Raw genomic sequence first — 13,483 nt, forward strand, 5'->3', positions numbered from 1 at the left:
TCCGAAACTCCCTATAGATATACTATTGATCAAACTCAACATGTTTCTACAGTAACCCAAAATGATTCTTTAACCTATATTTAAACGTCACGTATCTCAGTGATTTTTAAAATCGAATTATCAAAAAAAACTCAGCTGATTTTAATTAGATTAGTTCCATTTTAAAAAATGGCTCCGACGTCTTCTCATTGTTTTCCATATAGACCTCATGATTATGTATACGGTAAGTCGAAATATTCGGTAATAGAATTACGAGAATGATATTACCCTTGCTCGAACAAATTTTTTTCGTAGATCCTATTTTCACCGTATCGGGACCAACGGATCATTACAAGGCAGCTATAGCAGCTAAAATGTCCGCTGCGAAGTTTGTAAGTAAAATGTAAAACGTAATAAAATTCAATCAATAATATTTTCAACATTCATAGAATTGCAAAAAGATACTTATAATTTGTATAAGATCTACCAAAATACAAAATTTTACAATTAACAACAATAATTTTAATAAAAGTCTTCAACATTTTCCAGCCTATGTATATAAGGAACAAATCAATAGACAAATCTTCATTATTCCATAATAGCCTGTTCCTTCTTCAATATATTTCCTCATCTTGGTTCTAGGTTGTCACTCCATCTCTTTAATTAGACATATATGTGGGTTACATCGTTTCTTATGCTGTGATACCCATTCATTATTGCTATCTACGTGAACATCTGATGTTCTCGGTCTAGAAGTCTTTTTCCCGAAATTTGCCTGAGAATTTTCATTCCTGGGGTGTCCAAGAGTCGTTTAATTGTTGATGTTTCCGATGTATAGGTTATTATAGGTCTGATTGTTGCATTGTGTCTTGTCTTTGGTGTTTGTTTCGCCATACTACGCTATGAAGACATCCCGCGACCTTATTTGCCCTAACTACTTGCTCTCTTACCTCTTCTTTTACGTCGTCATAAATTGTTATGTCAAATCAAGTATTTAGTAATATGGAAAACTCTGTTTCACGTCTCATTGTTTCAGTACAACATTCAAGAACATTCAGAAATACGAAAGAATTAAAAAAAAATGATTGGGGATTGCATTTCAAATAAGAAATTCATTTATAAACGAATTTATACCTCTTGGATTTTCCACACCGTATATTTTTTCAATCCTTGCCCATAGCATAAATATTAAAAATTTCTAGATTTGTTTTCGTGTAATCGTCAGAGAAAGAGTTTTAGTTTGGGAGACAATATCAACAAAATTTTCAAGAATTTATTTATATAAATATTTTTTCAAGCAGATTTATTTTCTTTTTCAAACAAAAAAATTGGTCTTCAAAAACCACATATTTAAGAAAACGATCATTTGAAGCCGAGAAAACAAAAGTACTGACTTATTACTCTAACGAATTTTGACTTCATGAATGAATGATTCATTGGGTTGTTAGATGCAAACAGTTGTTGCAAGTTCTAACAATAAATTTAAAAAGTAAAAAAATTTTTATTAACAACGTATCTAAAAAATATAACAAAAAAAAGCAGGTTTAAATCAAAAACAACTGTGATTTATATATTAAAGATCTGGGAAGCTGGGAAAGCAGGGATGGTTGAACGAGTAGGTAGAAAAGATATGAATAAAAAGAAGCTTATGTTCTAACATATACAATAAAAACTAAATTTACACAGCAGCAGTCGTAAGTCTAGGACTAATGTACAACTAGAAATACGTCAACTTTGCGAGTTTTGTATGAAACTTTCATTCATTGAAATATTTTTTTCTTTGTTTTTAGCAAATATGTCCAATATTTCCAAACATGTTCTCGGATTTACCTACTCGACCTCGAATACAACTTGTTAAACGCAGGCAACGACCAATCGCTAAGTATGAAGAATGTTTGTCTATTGGTAAATCGAAAGTTCGACATCTTTGTAGACCGCCAGATGTCCGCGGAATCGACAGGTACGTTATATATGACTACTTAATATGTATTAATATGTATCTACGATATATGCCTGTTTTTTCTTATAGAATTTTTTAACAAATACTGAAACTAACGCATATTTTTAATTGTTATAGATCCAAATTTTTTGTTACCGTTATGAATTTTCCACCAAAAGATATCATCCCTTATCAAACCTCTCCTACTTTTACCATAGAAAGAATATCGAGAAAACGTAAACAATGGGAAAATCAAAAAACTAGAGACGTGGAAGTTGAGACTAAGTTTAGAGAATCTACGACGCAAACCGACCCATGGAAACCACCATATAAGATAATTGGAAAAGGGGATCCGGAAATTTTGAAACTAGATTTTCTAAAATGGGGTTCGTATTTTCCGTACAAAATTCAACTCAACATTTGATTCCAATTTTATGTTAAGTAAATTAGTTGTGTTTTCAAAAGGCGTTATTATCTCTAAAAAATCCCATTTGTTAAAATAAGATACAAAATTGGATTAGACTTTTTCTTTTTTTCTCATCTTTGTTGACAGGACATCTAGAAGAATTTTTTAAGCAAAAAGAAAGGAGAAAAACATATATTAAGACTAATGTCAACCAGTTAAAAATTTTTGATAAGCTTTCGAGAATTCAATTTTTCAAAAATCGATTCTAGTTCATTCTTTTCGCAATCCAATTATCAAATGAGTAATATTTCATAATGGTCCTTTTTTAGTTGATCCCTTATAAAGAGATTTCTAAAAGAATTAAAATTGTTTTTAATTCCAGTATCAGAATCAGAAAAAAGCATAATCCTGCAAGATCGATCGTTTTCACGTAGTCCTTTTAGATGTTTTTCCACTTTTTCGGCCAAAGCAGCAGTCCATACAACAGTATGGCCTACGAGTGGAATTTGTGTGAATCAGTTCAACATATTTTATCTATGTATTGCCTAGACGTGCCATTTTGATAAAGGAAGAACCTTGAGTGAAAAAGCGGAAAAATGTTCTATTCAAAATACGTCAGACGGATGATTATTTCAACCAATTTATTATTGTTTATTGGAAACGAGTAGTCCAACCTACGGTGACTTCCAGGGTTCCCAACTTAGAGATTTTCCCGTCAAATTTAGGGGAATAAGATATTTTTAGGAATTTTTGAAAATGAACAACAGAATCTGAGGAAAATGCTTTTTAACTTGAAGTTTTCGTTAATTAAAGAATAATTTAAAAAAATGAAGTTGCCCAATGAAATTATTTATTGATTGTTTGAAATTCATTATTTGTTTATTATTATGTTTTATTACTTTTAATGTTATTCATAATAGGGGGAATCCCTAGAAGTTGTAGGGATTTTAGTGGTTTTTGATTGAGGCTTTAGGGAGATAAATTATTGAGAGTTGGGAACACTGGTGACGTCCAAACATTGGTCGTATTTAGCGGACGATACCGTTGTGCATCTATTGTAAAACCCTAGCGGAATCGAGCGCTTTTAATATGTGCTAGGTAAAGGTAGAGGAGCTTAAGCGTGAACAAAATCTGAGACAGAGTCAGACCAGAAACCGTTAAAGTCGCTCTAACTCGTGCCAACTTAGAACTGTTCCGATAGCAATTAATTTTCACTGCTCAAGGCAGATTACGATATATTGATGTATATCTAAGCACTGTTTTAGATTAAGAATAAAGACAACTTAGTGATATTGAAATTAACCAATTTGATAATAGACATAATCCGCCTTCTGTGACAAATAGTAACATCATTAATCATTGCTTTGTTAGTAAACTCATCAAGCTCGTCATTATAATGCATTCTATAGGGGTTGCCATTAAATAAAACTCTATTATGGTAATTGATTATTGAAAATATAATAGAAAATGTCAATTCAATTCTTGATCATCTATAAAAATGTTGTCACGTTTTGTAGGCAGTGGCCTGCCGGCTGGAATGCGCGAAATCCAATTAATCGAAAGAGCAAGAATGAAAGCGGCGTGGGAAAAAGAAATTAAACCAGACATTAGAAACGAAAATTCCTTGATTCAATTCAGAAATTACATGACTGCTTTAGAACTCGACGAATGGGCATTCAGGTAAGGATTTTATTCGTTTGTTTATCAAATCTCTATGCTCGTTAATCATATTTTTATTGCTGCTTCAGTATAAGCTGTATGAAAAATATGTTTCATTCCAGATATATTTTTTCTAGATATAGTACCAGAATCACAACTGAATATTTGTTGTAAACTCACATTAAATAAACAGATAAATTCAACTTTACAAATTCTGGACTAATAATTTTGTCCTATTTTCGTTATCAGAGGCAATAGAGTTAACAATTTTCCCCGAAGATACTTTCCACTGTTTCAAAAGAGAGAATTCTACATTTGGGAATAAAACTAATAAGAAATGATAACGATCAATATTAAGCGTCACACACGTCTGTAACAGTTATACTAATTTAATAATTTCGTCCCATTGTCTTTATAAGAATCATCAGAAGACGCTTTTCAGAGTGCCTAAAAGTGTTGAATGTTCTATATGACATTTTTTCAAAACTAAAGGCATCAATTTTAATTTTATATTAAAAATTATTGTTACTTGCTTCTTCTTACTCACTGAGTTATGGTTTGTAATAATTGGAAATGTTTGATGTTGTTCTTGTAGAGAACAGGAAATCAACGAAGTTCAAGAATTACGTTTACAGCTTTTGGAAAATATGTTAAACGAACTACATGAAGTTTCTAAAAATAGAACGGAAATGAGAATGAAAAACTACATTGCCAAGAAAGAGGCCGAAAAAGAAGAGCAGATTCAAAAAATTCGAAAACAAACTGCTAGAGGTAAGTGATTTGAAAATTTGAAATTACAATGAAACATAATTTAAGTTTCTAAATTTGTACTACAAGGACGCCGACAAGAACGTGTCTCATCTCAGTTTTTAACGTTAGCTTTATACACTTTGTCTCATATGTATAAATACGAAATATACACAATTCTTAGAATTACGACAAAATATAAAAATATAATTAAAAAGTGTGGTTCCACTGGAGACAGATAGAAAATTACAATGAAATCTGATTGAATTCGATTACCCTCAAGTATTCGAAACGCTTAATGCGCGTATATAAGAAGATTGAGTTAATCGAAGGGATCAGAGCTGGCTAATAATTGTTGTAATGAAAGGTAAATTTAAATACATTAAAATATATTTTTTTTATATAGAATTGAGGAAACTTGAAACGAAACAAAGAGGTACACAAAGAAAATACCATTCAGTTAATATTGTCGACGAACATGTTGATAAAAAATCGGAGATTTATGCTCCATTAATTCGTCATGGTGAACATCCGAAACGTTGGCACTTCATAATCGACGAAAAACTCAAAAAATACAAAGCACAATTTATTGGTGAGTAATAATGTAAATGTTTGATCCTCCACCCATATATCCCTCCTTAAACATAATGGGGTTAACTATTCTCTTAACTTCACTTATGAGGGGTAGTTTTTACCTTAGGATCTCAAATCTCAAAGCCAAAGATTGTTACTGATATATTTTGAAAACAACCTACTCTTCATTTCTTCTTTTCTCTTCCAGAAAATACAAAGTTTTATTCTGTTAAGAGAGAAGCTTTTTTATTTCTCATTGTTAATGATATATTTTGAAAATATTTCACCCTCAGCATCTTTTTTCCAAAAAATAATGTTTAATATTTTATTATCTTAAATGTGAAGGATCATTTTTACCACACTTTAACTTACTTTGTTAGTTTTTAAATTTTTTTAAATCTAAGGCTTCTTTAATCCTTATTATTCGATTCGCATATATTTTTTCAGGTGTTGAGCATATAAGTACTTTACCAAAATGGCTGAATCAAGCAACGAAAATAGACAAACGTACATTACATTCCAACTGGCCTAAAAGACGTTTGTGTATAAGAGAAACTAAATGGACGGCTCCAGTTTTGAAACAATTACATGAAGAACTCAAAGGTAAAATAAACTATATATCGTGTCTATTATCAACAATTCTATTATTCTAGATCTAAGGAAAGGTGACGACAAACGTTTTTCGACATTAAGAACGAGAGTAGACGCTTTCGTGGAAGCACCACATACACCGGAAGTAGAAGGTATTTCGGTAGAAGAAGAAGCCCAATATCAAGCTCTGGTCACACTACAAAGCATCATAAAAGGAAGAGCTTCTCAAATTATGGTATATATTTTATTTGAAATATTACTAATTATAATAATATTTTCTCTTTATATAGATATACGAAGGTAGAGATACTTGTAAAGAATTGATACAAGAACTTAAGCATTCCAAAGGTTTGCTACGAAAACAGAAAGAACTAAAGAAGAGGGAGAAATTCAGAGTTAAAGCTCAGCAACGTGATGAACTAATACAAATGAGAATGGTAAGCATATTTTTATAGCATTCTGTCATTTTTCTACTGAACTCGACCAGCAATTGCACTATCTAGCGCGTTTCGATAACTAAGTTAACATCTTCAAGGACCAAAGGTAAGCTGTACTTAAAAATATTTTGATCTAAGTAAGCGTTAAATATTATAGAATTTTCTGGAAAAGTTATTAATACGTTCGGTGTCGAAAGGAAGTTAAAAGTTGACCCCAACAACCGATACATAAATTGGTATTATGTTCATGTTTTTCGAATCATAGTTGTTGTCAATGATTTGAATAAATCTTGACATGGTCTTTGCAAACAGGAAACTTGTAGAATTACAAATATTGACAATTCATTTATTCTCATGATTCAAATGAATAACTTGAAATATAATTTTTAAAAACTTTATTTAACATAATTATATAATTGTTCACAATTGCTGATGAGATCTTCGTACTGTCACTCCTTGGAAACAGCAACTTATCGGTTTCTGTAAATTATCTAATTAAAAATATACTCGGAAACCATATTTGTGAAAATTCATTTTTTGAAATAAAAAATACAAAATACAAAGCTGGAAAGTAATTACCCGCAATATAAAACTGTTAGGAAATAAGGTTTTATTCCGAACGTATGCTTTTTATTCTTTTTGTACTGGCTAAATTTGATATGATTCGTCGATTGTAAGTTTAGAAAGATAATGAATTTCTACAATTTTGTTGTTGAAATAATTTTGTAACCACCTTGTTTTGGATAATCGTATTACCTAAAGCAGCCAAAATTATACAATTGATTAGTTTTCCAATAATCCTGCATCCGTTTTATTTTTTTCATTTCCCATGTGAAGCCATAATCGTAGAAAAACATTCATTGTTTGAATATCAACTGGCTTCCACTCAATAACCTTGATTTTTCTCTTATACTTTGACTCAAAAGCAAATTTTCGATACACTCGTTGGTTGCAGAAAGTTTACTACCAAAGAAACTATCGGTGATAAATAAATTGAAAGTACTTGGGGTTATTTAATCCAGTATTTCCTATATAGACGTTAATGATTAGAAAATTTCTTTTATTTAAGAATTTTTGAAATGTGTAACAACAATGTCAAGGATTGGAAAGAACTAATTCAACATTCAAATTATAATAAACTTGAAATATGAATAGTATAATATCTTAAAAGAGAAGCATTTTTCAACTCAATGGAGTTAACCCATGATCACTTTGAGGAACAGGCTCATCACATTCTCTGTCATCATCATTATGTAAATTCGAATACTCGCAGTACTCATTCTCCTATTCTTGAAATGATTCACCATCCGAATGATTTACGAGGTATTTTAGTTCCTTTTCACTTAAAGCCCGACGATTAATCGATAGTTTACACTATGTTTTAAACCTAGATGACGCTGGAATAATACCATAGATCAACCAATCCTTATTTTGCTCTTATCTTAAGGCGAGTTTACACGGTGCGAGCTAACGGGTCAGTTGAGACGGCAAGTAACTGTATGCCAGCTATTGTTACCGTTTAAATGGATCCGCCGAGCTACTGTCTCTTCAAGGATGGGCAGCTACTGAATGCGAGTAACTCCAAGATTTTTTGATTTAACTGGCCACTTGCCTTCCCCCACGAGACATTAAGCCAGTAGCTCGCATCATATTCGTTTAATTTGAACGGCGAGTACAGTATCTTGCTACTGCTACAGCTACTGTTTACTGACCAGCCCAGCAACTGGCACTGTGTAAACTCCCCTTTAGTTATTCGAACTCCGAAAGCTTAGACAGTCCTGATCTCTGTAAATCATATTATTGCGTCATCTGTCTGTGGGAATAAATCGTTATGACGCATAAATGCGTCATCGGCAGCGTGTTAATGATTATCAGTCAAGCATTACCTACATCAAGTTTTCTATTAAACAGTTATATACCTATATTACAAGATTTCTTGATTACAGGTGGAGAAATTGCAATGTTCTTTGGGTAAACTTCAAGGAGTCGTTGTGGGTTCTCTTCTCGACTTCCTAAATAAAGAATTAAGAAGATTACTGGAAGAACGCAAAGCTCATGCCATGTGTCTGTTAAACGAAAGAGAGAGATATGTACGCGAAGCAATAGAAGCTGGAAGAAGACAAAAAGAATTGAGAAGACGAAGAGAGCACGACGAAATGTTTAAGCAAATTGTAAAAATCACCCAAGAAAGCGTCGATCTTTATTTGAAAGATATTATTACAGAAGGAATGGACTTTGTTTCTCAAGAAAGTAGTACTGAGTATGTGCAAAAATTGGCGAAACAAATAGAAAAAGAAACAGAGGACGCTTATGAAGAGTAAGTAAAATAAAAAATAATACAGCTCTGAACTTAACGTTTTTATTCACAGAGTAACATAAAAATATTACAAATCAATCCTAACCTTAATTTTGTTATCAAAAAATAAGGTGAATTGTTGTATTAAGTATTATTTATTGCTAAAAGTCTAAAAAATTCCAAAGACAAATTATTTTCGTGATTTGTGAAAAGCATAATAATTTTGATAAAAGACATTGAATTTGAACAATTGAACACCAATCAAGTAACACAAAGTTATAGATAGGGAGCATTACGCTGAAGTAGTTGTTTTCGTAAGCGCTTTTCATTTTTCATTTAAAATTAAAGATTAGACAAAAAACGTAAAAAAATTAAGATTTTAAAACATGCAAAGTTAACAATATCTAATAGTAATAAAATTGCATCAGTCCATTTTATTAACAAAATTAATTATTACTTACCAAATAATTTTTATTAAAATCATGAATAACAAGCTGTTACTATTTACATTGTCATTATTTCTATTTAATTTTCTTAGAAGAATTTTTGGAGCCATTGGTGATACTTAACATACCTTTTACACCACACTAACACTCACAATTACATTATTTGACGTTTGAAAGTGAAATGTTCACCTTCAAACATTTTATAACAAATAAAAATTACCTAAGAATACCGTCAACTATTTACAAGCTTACTATATACTGACGTTACTGCAACGCCATATTGGTGATGAGCATTTTCCCCAGAAGCTTATATCGAATCTAAAGATTCACATAGTTACCCATTATTCTATAGTGAAACATAAAAAAATCAAATTAAAGAGAAATCATCTCGATTCGTGAAACCAAAGTGGTTCAGGCGAATCACCAGGTGTCCACAATTGTAAGCGGGATCTATAATATTTTAAAAAGCTGAACGATTGTTAGGTACTTGTAAAAACTTGCATATTCCATATTCAGTACAACGCGTCGAGATTGCCGTTGCCGCGCTGTCCGCAATGCTTGTTCAGACATTCATATTAATACGAGTTGTGGTGTCTTTGCAAATCACAAATTTTTTGTTTTGATTTGGAAATTAGTAGTAATGTAGCTGTAGTCCACCGGATCCAGCAAATTTTTAAAAGTGGTCAATGAAACAAAAAAGCTTGGGAACCAATGGTCTAGATGAACTTCAACGAATACATTATGAATAACAGTTTTATAACCATTTTCGTAAGGAGAAAATATTTAAACAATACGCTTTTGGAAAACCCCTGTATACATCATGATTACTCTACAACAATATAATTTTTCCCTCGTATATTTTGTGGATTTCTTGATATACAGATAGTTGAGATTTTTATTAATTTTTTTTCTCCAGACTCTTGTCAGTCGACGAAGAAGATGAAATAATAGCAAACTTAGTTCTCCATTTCGTATTACCAGAAGTCAACAAAAAAATTATACGCGAAAAAATTGCTCAACAACAGAAACAAAATTTAAAAACTATTCACAATGCTATTTATTCAAAATTAGAATCTTTGCCAAAACCAGGTTTGTTTTCATTCTAATTCTTAATCATTAATGAAATATTTGTTTTAAAATTCAGTAGTTTTAAAGTCCACGCTTTTTACCATATTTACTTTTGTTCTTTATTGTAGTAATTACTGAAATGCAGCCTGATGAAATTGCAGCATCTATAATGGAAGATATTTTAACAAAACTTGATGAAAAAATAGAAGAAACGTCAATTAGCAACTTGAGTGATTACCAAATGTCTGACATTGGTGAAGATGACATTTCTGAGGTGAGTTCTATACTTTCAAATAAATTTCCATATATGTAATAATCCTATATGGACAGTTTCTATAAGTGGAAACTGTTCTAACTACCGAAGACAGAATGACAACAATTTCTCTATCCTCCGATGTTCTGGCTCGGTTCTGCGCGTTCTCAAGCATGCGCAGTATAGATAAAGTGTCTCGAACGAGATAGAAAATGAATATCGTCGACACCGTTACGTAGATATGTTTTTTTCCTTACCAACTGTCAATGTAGGAGTATTACATATATGGAAATTTCATGATCTTACTGTTTCTTTATTCTTTTAATAATATACCATTGGATTATATCTTCATGTGCACTCGTACTAAAGATCTTCTAGGTATAGATGCAGAGTGTTTGTAAAGCCAAAACAATTCCCCATAACAATCTACAATCTTAATATGCAAAAACAAAAATAACTTTCTTTAATTTCTTATTTCTTAGAACTTTTTATATGTTTATGCTTCAAATGAGCTTGATTTAAAATCAGTTTCTTTTATAATTTTTATCGCCTTGTCACTAACTGAATTTTATGTTATTACAAGTTTCTCATAATTTATTTTGATAAGTATTATTAAAATACGGCAGTATTCAAATTAGAACAAAAACCAAATATAACTCAGTAATTCGGCCGTTTTTAAAAATGGCAACAAATTCATTTTAAAAACATAACCTTGTATGTATACTACTGTACTTATTATTCAAAGGACATTACTACCTATAAATCCAGTATTTAGAATGAATATTTCTGAAAAAATTTATTCTTGTTAAATCTATAATTTATTTAATTCAAATTCCTTTTCAGGTACATAGAAAAGCAACTATAGTATCAGAGGCTATTTCTGAAAAAGATTATAAAGATCCCGTAGATTTATACATGTCTCATCTGATGGAACAGGAGGACGAATTTGTAGAATTCAATGTATTTTCAGAAGAACAAGGTGATTTCAATCTTAGAAAAGATGTTTTGGAAACCATTCCTGAAGCTGATAACGAAACTTCGTCTATTAAAGATTAGTTATTGAAGAATGATAAAGTGCATTCAATATAATGTCAAATACTATGAAATTAGAAATAAAACAACTAATTAATTTTATAACCACGAAACAATATATTGTTAATAGTAAAGAAATTGTAAGGTGATTAATACTTTATAACAAGTTAAAAGTTGAAACCTACAAATTTATTATATACTTATCCCCTAGGTAGATGAAGCTCTAATAATTAACCCACAAAAATCACATTTATATATTGTAAGTAACAGTATGTCACGAATTATTCTAAATAAACTAATGAAAATAATGTTAATATTTAACCAGCAAAATTATCTTTTTTTTATTCCTAGTTGTTATAACAACCATACTAAGATCTACTTGTAAACAAGGTAAAAATCTGGCAAACGAGAACACAACAATCCATAACAGAATAAACTTAACATTTTGAGAATTTCATATTTATCTAACAGACAAAAAATCACCAGGTGGTATAAAATTTGAGACACATTATGAATGTATTGCGAATTTCTTCTGGACGTGTCAAATGCGCATACTTTAATCAGAATATGTTCTAAACATACATTCCTCCACTAACGATTCATGAACATCCAAAATTATATTTTGAATTCAAAGCTAGCTAGGATAATAAAATGTATATAATTAACTGGCAAAAGGTTTATTCTATATATTTGTAAGAACAACGTCAACTACCACTTTTTTAAATATAATTGCGTAGTAAACCACAGAGGTTAGAGGTTATTTTGTGGTAAATAACATAAAAAGGATGAAATTACATGTGCCCAATGATTTTCAAAATTTATAAAAATGTTCTGTTATCCATGTATAAAAAGATTAAATATTTCATATAACCACCGTTACAATACTTTATGGACATAAAAACTGAAAATCTATGCAAGGGACCCAAAACAGAAAAGATAAATATATTGAAATGAAATACAAATTAAAAAATGGATCACTGAATAGGGAAGGTCAATATTTCTCATATAATAAATCATAAATAAAGACAATAAGTGCAATACTTTGATAAAATTTAATTCTTTCTAATTCAGATTAATACTGATAAAAAGATTACACAACACATGAAGAGTTTAAGCTTATTTATTATCTTTCTTATAAACTACATATATGAAAACATAAAAAAATTACATAATATTTCCCAGTCTTTTGTAATCAATTTTTTCTAATTGTACTAAAGGTCGTAGCTGTTCAGCAAATATTCTCATATCTTCACCAATAGCATCTTGTCCAGATGGTGCCAAAACAGAAAGTTCAACCAAGTAACTTTGAGAAATAGGTTCAACACTTTCACCAGGCTTACTTCCACCCATTTTAAAAATTTTAGAAACTGTAATTTTCATTCTCCCTTTCCTAAACATATATCCTCTTGCAATATATTCAAAATCAAGTCTACAACCAAGTTCAGTTAAAAAGTCTATTATTGTAGAACTGCAAGCCATGTCAATACTTGATCTAACTACTGTTGGTCTATTTTTATCTCCTAGCTCTTGCTGTCCAATATATCGTAATTGAAATGGTGTATCGTTTACATCTAATGCTCTACGAACTCTTAGGGAAAATACAGACATTGGCATCGCGTTGGTACCTCCTGTATTTATTCGTAAGGAAAAACATAGTTCGTGATCATGAAATGTCTCCGGGCCACTATCAACGTTGTCACATAAACCCCTTAAACGATGTAATAGAACTTCAACATATTGATCCAGCACTGAACCCTGTAAAAGGTACTCTTGATTTGGAATTATGTTACACTTCAAAGCCGCACTAAGAGAATCCATAGCATTTCCGGGTGTTGACATGATTATTGTAAAATAGTTGCACGGTTTCAGTAAATAATATTTAAATTTTCACATTAAAAACTATGAAAATAAACTTTCGTCACTGTGGTTCAATTCTTCTTCTTATTACTATATAACCTCTGGTCTGGCTAGATATACGTATTATTATCTTACTATGAGGTCTGGAAATATTTTTCCTCAACCATATTACTAGATAAAAGTGATAAGATCTTCTTTTT

General features: G+C 30.8%; 2 protein-coding genes across 2 annotated transcripts; one reads left to right on the forward strand and one right to left on the reverse strand.

The window, feature by feature from the left end:
• The first annotated feature begins 89 nt into the window (after nt 1-89).
• LOC130441088 (cilia- and flagella-associated protein 91-like) lies at nt 90-11,756 on the forward strand. Its single transcript, XM_056774609.1, has 14 exons — nt 90-223; nt 295-371; nt 1,770-1,939; nt 2,057-2,304; nt 3,842-4,004; nt 4,579-4,754; nt 5,137-5,322; nt 5,751-5,906; nt 5,957-6,129; nt 6,185-6,331; nt 8,278-8,648; nt 9,990-10,162; nt 10,270-10,415; nt 11,238-11,756. The coding sequence occupies exons 1-14, from the start codon at nt 169-171 to the stop codon at nt 11,448-11,450; spliced, it is 2,454 nt and encodes an 817-aa protein (XP_056630587.1). The 5' UTR covers nt 90-168; the 3' UTR covers nt 11,451-11,756.
• Nucleotides 11,747-13,448, reverse strand: LOC130441089 (mediator of RNA polymerase II transcription subunit 18). The gene has a single exon (XM_056774610.1). The coding sequence runs from the start codon at nt 13,263-13,265 to the stop codon at nt 12,591-12,593; it is 675 nt and encodes a 224-aa protein (XP_056630588.1). The 5' UTR covers nt 13,266-13,448; the 3' UTR covers nt 11,747-12,590.
• Nucleotides 13,449-13,483: the final 35 nt, after the last annotated feature.

This window comes from Diorhabda sublineata, chromosome 3 (assembly GCF_026230105.1).
Source record: "Diorhabda sublineata isolate icDioSubl1.1 chromosome 3, icDioSubl1.1, whole genome shotgun sequence".
Classification (NCBI taxonomy): domain Eukaryota; kingdom Metazoa; phylum Arthropoda; class Insecta; order Coleoptera; family Chrysomelidae; genus Diorhabda; species Diorhabda sublineata.

Coding starts and splice junctions, on each gene's coding strand:
- LOC130441088 (XM_056774609.1), top strand. CDS start 169: ATGGCTCCGACGTCTTCTCATTGTTTTCCATATAGACCTCATGATTAT. Junction 1,940..2,056: donor GATGTCCGCGGAATCGACAG/GTACGTTATATA, acceptor TAATTGTTATAG/ATCCAAATTTTTTGTTACCG. Junction 10,163..10,269: donor AGAATCTTTGCCAAAACCAG/GTTTGTTTTCAT, acceptor TCTTTATTGTAG/TAATTACTGAAATGCAGCCT.
- LOC130441089 (XM_056774610.1), bottom strand. CDS start 13,265: ATGTCAACACCCGGAAATGCTATGGATTCTCTTAGTGCGGCTTTGAAG.